General features: G+C 46.1%; 1 protein-coding gene across 1 annotated transcript; it reads left to right on the top strand.

Annotated features, from left to right (window-relative positions):
* The first annotated feature begins 6,147 nt into the window (after window positions 1–6,147).
* Window positions 6,148–7,461, top strand: LOC148183446 (uncharacterized). Its single transcript, XM_088061366.1, has one exon. It carries the CDS (start codon window positions 6,148–6,150, stop codon window positions 7,459–7,461), a length of 1,314 nt encoding a protein of 437 aa, XP_087917492.1.
* The last annotated feature ends 2,460 nt before the right edge of the window (window positions 7,462–9,921 follow it).

Below are 9,921 nucleotides of genomic sequence, written 5' to 3'. Positions count from 1 at the left end.
CTTGGTCGTGAAGATTCTCCCTGACCCCCCCCCCCCCCCCCCTCGACAGAGCCAGCCGGGATTACTTCGGGGGGCAAAGAGAGGATTACTTCAGGTGGCGCCCGAAATCGTGGGGGCTTCAGAACCCCTCGGGACAGCTGGAAAACACCCCACTGGTGTTTTAACAAGCCTAGGGAACATCACCTACCCCGCAGTCTTTACTGACGAGGATTGGGTTGGTAGCTCGGTGAGAACACGAGTCAACTCGGACCGAGAACTTTTTTTCTTCGAACACCGCGCGTCATTCAGGAAACAGGTACTGGGGGTGCGCGGGGGGGAGCGGGAGATCCGGCGGTTGTCGTGGGGCTTAGTGAGGCACGGTGGTGTGGTGCTGGTGCCAGACGAGTCCCCCCCCGGTATCGGGACTGGGGGAGCCCACGTGGCGCTACACGTGGTGTGTGTGGGGGGGGTACCGGCGGCGCATCCCAGGCTCCACGGTGGTTTTTAAACCCTGACCGCAGTTTGGATCTTTTCTGCTTTTCTTGGTGGTAAAAAAAGTTAGACCAGTCTGTGTAGTAAAGCCTTAAGATTGGCCATGGGTTCTCCTTTTTCTACACAGCAAAAGAACAAATATTCCCATATTAAGAATATTTTAAAGGCTGGAAATATCAATTTCTCAAAAAATAAGCTGAGGAAATTCATAAAGTGGGTTTTTTGCATTTTCCGGATTTGAATGTTGATTCCCTGCCTGACTGGGAAAAGGTTGGACAAGCACTTACTGTGCAAGTTGAATTGGGGGATAACACGGCTGGAAAATACATCCCACTGTTCCTTTTAATTCGGAAAGCAATTCTACAAAAACACAAGAAAAGGCTAGAAAAACCTTTGGCTCCTTCCCCTCCCCCCATTCCCTCAGCTCCCAGGTCAGAGGGTGCGTCTGAAGCATATTCTGTGAGAGTTCCAGATGCTTATCTCTCAGGGCTCAGACAATCCCTGGAGTGTACTGACCCCGTCTGCCTTGTGCAGGCAGATGAAAACTCCTTCCCATACCCTTTCCTCCCCGCAGAAAACCCCAAAAAGCGTAGCTTAAAATCCTCCCAGCAAGGAGGGGAGGGCTCGGCTGAACTTACTCAAAAACATGTGCTGAGCAATAATGGCGCCGACCATGTGCTCTCCTTCCCCCCCCCACACCCCTCCCATAACCCCTTCCTCCCACAGGTCCCCGCCCCCAAGCCTCTCTCCGCCCATAACCCCTCCCCTCTGCCTGCTTCTTACGGGAGTCGGGGCGGGGGCTGGAAATGGGGCGGGAACCAGGGGCGGGGCTGGGGGCTGGGCCGGGGGTGAGGGGTGGAGCCCCTCCCAGTTCCCACAGTCCGGGGGGTGGGCTCAGGAGTGAGCAGGGAGGTGAGGTTGCCTCACCGCATTCCAAAGGCAGGTGTGGTTGTGCTGCTGCAATATGCCCTCATGGCCCTGGGGGACGCCCCGGGGGATGGGAGGGTGGATCCCCTCAGCCTGCTCCCCCTGTAGAGCCACGTGGTGCCCCTGGGGGATGGGGAAATCCGAGCCTTGCCGGTTCCCGGGCAGGACAAGCCTCTCTCCCCTGCCGGTTCAATACAAACCCTGGGAATGGAGAACCTGGAATTTGGGACTCAGCTTTTTCCCTACTGCTGCTCCAGTAACTTTTACTGGAACAAGACCACAGAACTGGCATTACAAGCCGTTCTCATACCAAGACAAAAAAGAAATTTGCAAAGTTCAAAGAGAATTTGGCCGTAATAGCGAAATATTTAAAAGCATTGTTAAAACAACATTAACCTCAAATGATTTAGTTCCTACAGATATTAAAGATCTTTTTAGGTGTTTGCTTACACCATCTGAATTTGATTTATGGGAAAACACATGGAAACGATTTCTAAAAAACATACTGGTGGAATTATTAAAAACCAATCACCAAAATGTAGATTTATTAAATAATGCTATTACTTCTGAGCACCTATGTGGTGAAGGAGTATGGGAAAAACCTGAGGACCAAACTATGGCCTTGCCAAAAGCTGTAATAGATAAAATCAGTGCAACTGCAGAAAAAGCTTTTACCCAGCTACCAACAGCTGAGACTAAGGGTAGTTATATTAATGTAAAACAAATGCCTTCAGAAGGATTCCTGCAATTCCTAGACCGATTAAGAGAACAAGTCTCCCGTCAGGTAGAAGACCCTGTTGTACAGGCAGAATTAATCAAGGAAATTGCTCAGAGAAATGCTAATGAGTCTTGCCGTAGAGTCATTCTAGGTTTGCCAATGGACCCACCTCCGATACTCGCACAGATGGCAGAAGCCTGTACGAGGAAAGCAGAGATGTTTTCGCAGGAAAAGAGACCTCCTTGGACCACCCAAAGACCTGTTGCTGCAGTTTCATCTGAGACAAGGAGTGAACAGATGACGTCTGACCAGCAACAACGAATTTGTTTTCACTGCAGAAAACCGGGACATTTTGCTAAAAACTGTCCTTTAAAACAACGGAAACACACAGCTACCAGCTTGCCAAAAAACTTAGGTCTCAGCACTTGCCCGCTCGGCGCACAGACATAAATGAAGCGGAGACAAATCTCTGTCCTTTAATAAAGAGGGGGGAGGGGGGTGAAAAACTGCAGAAATATAATTGTGAAAAACGTTTGCCTAATAAGGTCTGGCAACCGCAAAAGCGATTCAGACTTGTAACTTCCAAAGCTTTTTGTTTCAGATCTGATCGTTGGACAGTCGTGGGAGTAGACTTGCAGGATAATTCACAAGACCTGGCTGGACTGGATAGTAGGTATTTTGTTATTGGAGACACAGCACACACCAATAGAGATTGAGGTGGCTCCCATGACAATTAAGGGAGACCTAACACACCTCATTCTCTTAGCTAGGTGCCCCCAACCACCTTACTATATAGACAAAGGGCAGGTAATAGCCCAGGTGATCCCTGTTCCAACAGAAGTCCCAGTAGATGACAAAGAACCAGGAGTCTACTGGGCAGAAGTAGTGGGTGAAGACAAGCCCATTATGGGATGTAACCTGACACATAAATCAGAACATCTCCATGCAGAAGGGTTAATTGATACTGGGGCAGATGTGACTATCATACCTGAAAGGGTGTGGCCTTCACATTGGGAACTACAACCGGTGGCAGGAAAAATACAGGGTGTTGGAGGGATGAAACTGGCAAAAATTGCTAAAGATATTGTCCAGATTGAAGGTCCGGACGGTAGGATAGCGAGTGTCCAACCTTTTGTTATTGACTACAAGTGCCCCCTGTGGGGAAGAGACACCATGTCCCAGTGGGGGGTGAAATTAACAATTCCTGAGACACCTCAGGATTTTTAATAGAGGCCACTGTAGAGCGTCCTGTCCAAAAGCTATCTTGGCTAGATAATAATCCAGTTTGGGTGAACCAGTGGTCTCTCAGCAGACAAAAACTAGGGGTGCTAGAAAAATTGGTGGAAGAAGAATTGGCCAAGGGACACATAGTAGAAACAACCAGCCCTTAGAATTCCCCGGTGTTTGTAATAAAAAAGCCAGGGAAAGATAAATGTCACCTCCTTCAAGATTTAAGAGAAATAAACAAAAAAATACAGGACATGGGGTCTCTCCAACCAGGTATGCCATCCCCGACTATGTTACCACAAAATTGGCTACTAGCAGTGCTAGATATTAAAGACTGTTTTTTCCAAATTCCCCTGCACCCAGAGGATGCACCAAGGTTTGCCTTTTCCATTCCTACAATTAACAGGGAAGCTCCAATGAAACGGTACCACTGGACAGTTCCACCTCAGGGGATGAAAGCAAGCCCCTTCATCTGCCAGTGGTATGTGGGGTCATTGCTGTCCTCAGTGCGTGCTGAAAAGAGAGATGCCATCATTTTGCATTATATGGATGATATTTTAATATGCTGTCCCAATAACAACATGCTGCAAGACACCCTTGACCGAGTGGTTAAAGTTTTAACCTCTGCTGGATTCCAATTGCAGGAAGACAAGGTTCAAATGATGCCACCTTGGAAATACCTGGGCCTGGAAATTACTGCACGGACTGTTGTTCCGCAAAAATTGGAAATTATTGGCAATCCTAAAACTCTAGCAGATCTTCATTCTCTATGCGGGTCACTAAACTGGGTCAGACCATGGCTAGGTCTCACGAATGAAGACCTGAGTCGCCTACTCAATTTACTGAAAGGGGAGAGAGGGTTACTGTCTCCCAGGGAGCTGACTCCAGAAGCAAAAACTGTAATTGAAAAGGCACACAAGGCCTTGACAGAAAGACAGGCACATTGCTTCAAACCAGAGCCACCTTTCAAATTTATTGTCCTGGGGAAATTACCACACCTACATGGGTTAATATTCCAATGGGCCGAGGGGCAGAGAGATTCACTCTTAATAATAGAATGGATTTTCCTCTCCCATCAAAGACCCAAAACTATCACCAAGCCACAAGAGCTGATGGCTCAGCTGATTCAAAAGGCCAGGGTAAGGCTGCGGGAACTGGCAGGTTGTGACTTTATGTGTATTCACCTCCCAGTCAGGCTCTAGGGAGAAGGCAGAAACTCGCCTGAGAGACTGACCAAAGAGATGTTTGAGCATCTGCTGCAGAGCAATGCTAACCTCCAGTTAGCTCTGGATAGCTATAGTGGGCAAATTTCAGTTCATGCGCCAGCGCACAAAATGTTTCATGAGGAATTCCACCTCATTCCTCGTGAGAAAAGGAGCCGAAGGCCACTCAAAGCTCTCACAGTGTTCACTGATGCATCTGGGACATCCCACAAGTCGGTGATGACTTGGAGAAATCCACAGACTCGGCTTTGGGAAGCTGATGTTGAGTTTGTAGAGGGGTCACCCCAGATAGCTGAACTGGCTGCGGCCGTGAGGGTCTTTGAGAAATTTTCAGAACCAATTAATTTAGTTACTGACTCAGCCTACGTAGCAGGAGTGGTGTCCAGAGCGGAGCAGGCAGTTCTCAGTGACATTGAGAACGAACATCTCTTTAGACTGCTTTCAAAACTGATTTACTTGGTCTCGAATAGAGAACAACCCTTCTATGTGATGCATATAAGGTCGCATACCCCGTTGCCAGGTGAAATCGCTGAGGGGAACCGGAAGGTGGATTCCCTTGCTGCCCCAGCTGAAAAGGTATGTCTCCCAGATGTGTTTCAACAAGCAAAGATAAGTCACCAGCAATACCATCAAAATGTGCCAGGACTGATGCGTCAGTTCCAGCTGACACGGGATCAGGCTAAAGCCATCGTGGCTACCTGTCCCAATTGTCAGCTCCAGGCAGTGCCATCATTAGGCATCAGGGTTAATCCCCAAGGCCTTAAGAGCTGTGAGGTGTGGCAAACAGATATCACTCACATCCCCAGTTTTGGTCGCCTCAAGTATGTACATGTGAGCATTGATACATACTCAGGAGCAGTGTATGCCTCTGCTCATGCAGGAGAAAAGTCTGTACATGCTAAACAACACTTAGTACAGGCCTTTTCTGTATTGGGAATCCCTAAAGAAATTAAAACTGATAATGGCCCAGCGTAAAAATCCAAGGAGTTCCTGGAATTTGTCCAGCAGTGGGGAGTGGAACATAAAACTGGCATCCCCCACTCCCCCACAGGTCAGGCTGTAATCGAGCGTACACACCAGACGCTCAAACAAGTCCTAGCCAGGCAAGGTAGCGAGACAGTGTGGATGTCTTCACAACAGAAACTCTGTAAAGCTTTGTTTACCATTAACTTCCTAAACTGCTCATTTGAAAACATGAATCCTCCTGTAACTCGGCATTTTAACAGTGGTGATCAGTTTAAATTGTAACAGCATCCACCGGTTTTAATCAGGGACCCTGAAACTTGGCAAACCAAGGGCCCCTATGAACTTGTCACCTGGGGGTGTGGTTACGCGTGTGTATCCACCCCTGCAGGCCCCCGATGGATTCCTCAGAAATGGGTAAAACCTTTTGTTCCAAAGAATCCAGCACCAGCAAGAAGAGAAGAGAAGCAAGTGGCTGTTGCTTCCAAGAGAAGACGCCGCTGGAGAGAGCAAGAAGAAACCTCTAGCCTCTGACCTGCATACTTTAACTGTGAATATGTTTTAAAAAATGTCTGTTTCCTTTTTTTTTAGAAATAACCTACCTCACTCAAATCCATGATGAGCCTTAACCCTGCTGTCATCCTGCTCGCACTGAGCAGCCTGACAGCAGCCTGGGTCGTCCCACAGCCACGCCAGATCATCTGGGTGACCCTGGCACAAACACTCCAGCAAGAAAACATATGTCTATCTACTGCAGCAGTGAAAAATCCTATGTCTACCTGCCTGGTAGGAATTCCTTTGCAGCATGATGAATTCACACACAGCTTTAATACACTGACCCCTGAAGCAGGTAATAAATTACACAGCACTCAAATAGAAGCAGAGTTAAGAAACCTTGTTGAAGAGTGGCTGCCACATTTTCCTAAGGCAACCCAGGAACCCCAGGAGTTAGAGCTGCTGGGTTCCTCTCCAGCATTATACTGTGTACACTTTAGGGTCAGTCCTCCAACTCATAAAGAAACATTCCACCATGTAGTACAACATCAAGAAGAATTCACAGCAAAAAGGTGGTGCCGTGTACTAAGCTACATCAAAGTGCACTCCTCAGCTCATACACATCCTAAAAGCCTCCCCAAAGGACTGTTCCTCATTTGTGGGGATCGTGCATGGGCAGGAATTCCATCCCGTCTTCTCGGAGGGCCGTGTACCATAGGGCGTCTATCACTGTTAGCACCCAATCAAACATTAATTGGCCAGCGGACCCATAAAAACAATTTGACCAAAAAAATTCAAAAGAGAAGTGTTACAAAATTAGATGAAAATTGTGACTCAGAGATTTTCCATTGGTCCAAATCAAAAAGAATTGCTGCATCCATTTTCCTTCCTTGGGTGGCTGCAGCCAAAGCCCTAGGTGAATTGGGACACCTAGAATGCTGGGTGGTAAAACAAGCAAATTTAACATCTAATGCCATAAGTGCCCTCCTAGGAGATGAGGAAATTACCAGGCAGGCAACACTTCAAAATCGTGCTGCAATAGACTTTCTCCTATTGCTCCACGGGTACGAGTGCCAGGAGTTCGAGGGTCTCTGCTGCATGAATCTGACATCGAAAGCTCCTAACATCCATGCCACGCTCCGAGAGATGAAAACCATGATCGGAAAAGTCAAGCAAGAAGCAGATGACTGGTTCAATGGACTGTTTAAAAACTGGGGACTCTCGGGGTGGTGGGCTTCAGTAGTGAAAACTATTCTGTCACTGCTAGTCATTGTTTTGCTAACGGTGTTAGTGTTCCGAGTGCTAAGCAAAATACTGTACAGAAGCATAATTAAGCTAATCTCAGCTACCTCAGATGTCAACCATATAGAGTTGACAGACCGGAGTAACCCTCACCAGCCTGCAGATGGGAATTGGTGGGCCACTTCAGGTCAGTAAGTCGTATAAGCTCCTTACCTTTCATTTAATTATATATAACAAAATAGGTGGAGATGTGGTAGTGCATATTTCTGGGAGTTACCTGGTTTCTGTGTAAAACCTCTAGGCAGCTGTGACGTGTTTTTCCCCTCCCCTCCCTGTCCCTGAAATGTTATCCCATTGGTTGGTGTTATGTCTCCCCGCCCCTCTCCCGAGGTTTGAAAGAGTCCGGGAAAGAGATACCCGGCCTCTTCTCCCCCCTGGAAGCCAGCCAGAATAAACATCCTCCGTTACCCCGGAGGGAGAAGCAGCCCTTTTTGGTCTTTTTCTTGGTCGTGAAGAATCTCCCTGACCCCCCCCTCGACAGAGCCAGCTGGGATTACTTCGGGGGGCAAAGGGAGGATTACTTCATGCTATAGTGGGTGGAGGATCAATGGGCAGTCCCAGGATCACTGCGACAGGCCTCGTTGGCATTTCTTTGAGCCATCTCTTTAATCAGTTCTGCCTGCGCCACTGTTTTTTCCACTTGCCTTTGTATTTGTACTCGAAGCCAGTCAACAAACTGCAAAAAACTTTCTGATTGAAACTCTTGTCCTGGGGTGACTTTATGATACTGTTATTCCTAATCGCCTGCTTTATATATATTAAGTTCTGTACCTTTACGATTAGCTTTGAGAGCTAAGGAAGTTGAAACTGTAGGAGGCTGATGGGAGTTTTTTTCTCCTGACCAATAACTGACCATTTCTGAAAACTGACAGTGGTTTTAACCATTGAAAAGTGAGATCAACCTGTGAACACCTACCTTAAGATGTAAGCCCGGGAATCTCTGGCTCTCTTTTTTTCTGGCTTCTGAAGGGGTAACAGGCTCCGGCTCAGCCTCCTCCCCCCCCCCCCCCACCAGGCCGGACAAGGCGGCAGAGGGTGGGGGGGGAAAAGCGGGGCCAGCCAAGCTCAGGCTGGTTCCTGGCTCAGTTTGCAGTTTCTGCCACTGAACTGAAACCTGACACCATGAACATCTGCAGCTTGAGCAAGACTTAACTCTTTTACTACCCGGATGAGACTTGCAGATTAATCCTTTTTTTCCCAGAGAGAGGGGAAGAGAGAGAGAGAGAGATCAACATGTAAAGAGACACCATGAAACCATCAAAGACAGTAAAGAAAAGAATTAAGTTTTAGAGGGGGAAGAGAAATAAAAGAGATGCTTTAATAAGCTGAAATATTTTTCTGTTAAAGCTATGGAGATGGACAGTAGTGTTCTGAAAAAAAACTCCTTTAATTCATGACAAAGTATATTGGGAGGAATGGAGTGTTTCAAAGTGTGGATTTTGAGCAAATGGTGAAGTGGTTGTGATACTGTGAGATGCTGGAACAGAGGGGGAGAAGTAATAGTTGAAGATTTGTGGCCTTTAAGAGGCAAAGAGAAAACTTCTGTTTTTAAAGAGGCTCACAAAAACAGATGAAGAGAACTTTTGCCTTTGAATAACTCATCCTTAAAAAATGACATCCCTAGACTCATTTGACCCATAACACACCTCATAGTGATGTGAAATGGGAGGAGAGAACTGATGGCAGAATTTCTAGGCAGCTGGCCTCAGAGAAATAGAAAGCTATAAAGGAAATAGTTTTCTTGTGAAAAACTCCATAGATTAGCAGAAGAAGACTTCTGTTTCTCTACAAAGACTGATGAAGACTATAGCAAGAATTGGGACTGTTTTAACCACCAAAGTTTTTTTTTTGTCTCTATGTTGACATGTAAACAAAAGAATAGTTGAATAGTTGGGGGAAAAAAAGTTTCTGGAGGTTTTATTCTGGTTTCTTATTCTTGTAATATTTTTTTAATAAACTTTCTTTGTTCCTTTTAAGTTTTAAGCCTATTTTGCTCTTGTTTTAATCCATATCTCACAACAAGAAATAAGTAAGTTTTCTAATAATTTTTTAGTTACTGCTTTAAAACCATGACAACTGTTTAATATTAACATAACTGACTTGGGTTTCAACCGTTGGCAATTGGTTAAAAACCTTTTCTGTCACACCAGATTTTATCTAAAATGGATTTTGTTAGTACCCGAGCCTGGTCTTCAGGTTTAGCCCACATCCTCTTCCCGCACAGATGTTCCAAAGTGATTTCATTATCCTCTGCATCTTTTGCATCCTGGGTGCTTTGCTTGAGCTCAACCAGTAGGCTTTTTAAGCACCTTTTCTATGAGTTTTTCCAAATATCAAACTCTGTGGGGGTTAGAAGACACCGGAAGAGGTCCCTAAAATCAGCTGGAACTAACTCATGAGATGTTAAAGTAGTTCTCACCCTTCCTTTAAGGACTTCACTATTTCTACCAAATTCTCTTTTGACTTGGCAAATTTCTTTTATATTTTGATTAGAGACAGGTTGATAATGTCTATTAATCCTTTCACAAATATATATTACAGGAGCAGCTGAAAGCATATCTTTATCATCCCCAGGGTCTTTATTCCCTGGGTTCC

This window comes from Pseudopodoces humilis, chromosome 12 (assembly GCF_049639895.1).
Source record: "Pseudopodoces humilis isolate 2021_Gansu_Grassland_sample_001 chromosome 12, ASM4963989v1, whole genome shotgun sequence".
Taxonomy (NCBI): domain Eukaryota; kingdom Metazoa; phylum Chordata; class Aves; order Passeriformes; family Paridae; genus Pseudopodoces; species Pseudopodoces humilis.
This window is presented reverse-complemented; position numbering and strand designations above follow the sequence as displayed.

Bases quoted from the DNA above. Each gene is read 5' to 3' on its own strand.
- LOC148183446 (XM_088061366.1), top strand. From the start codon at position 6,148: ATGAGCCTTAACCCTGCTGTCATCCTGCTCGCACTGAGCAGCCTGACA.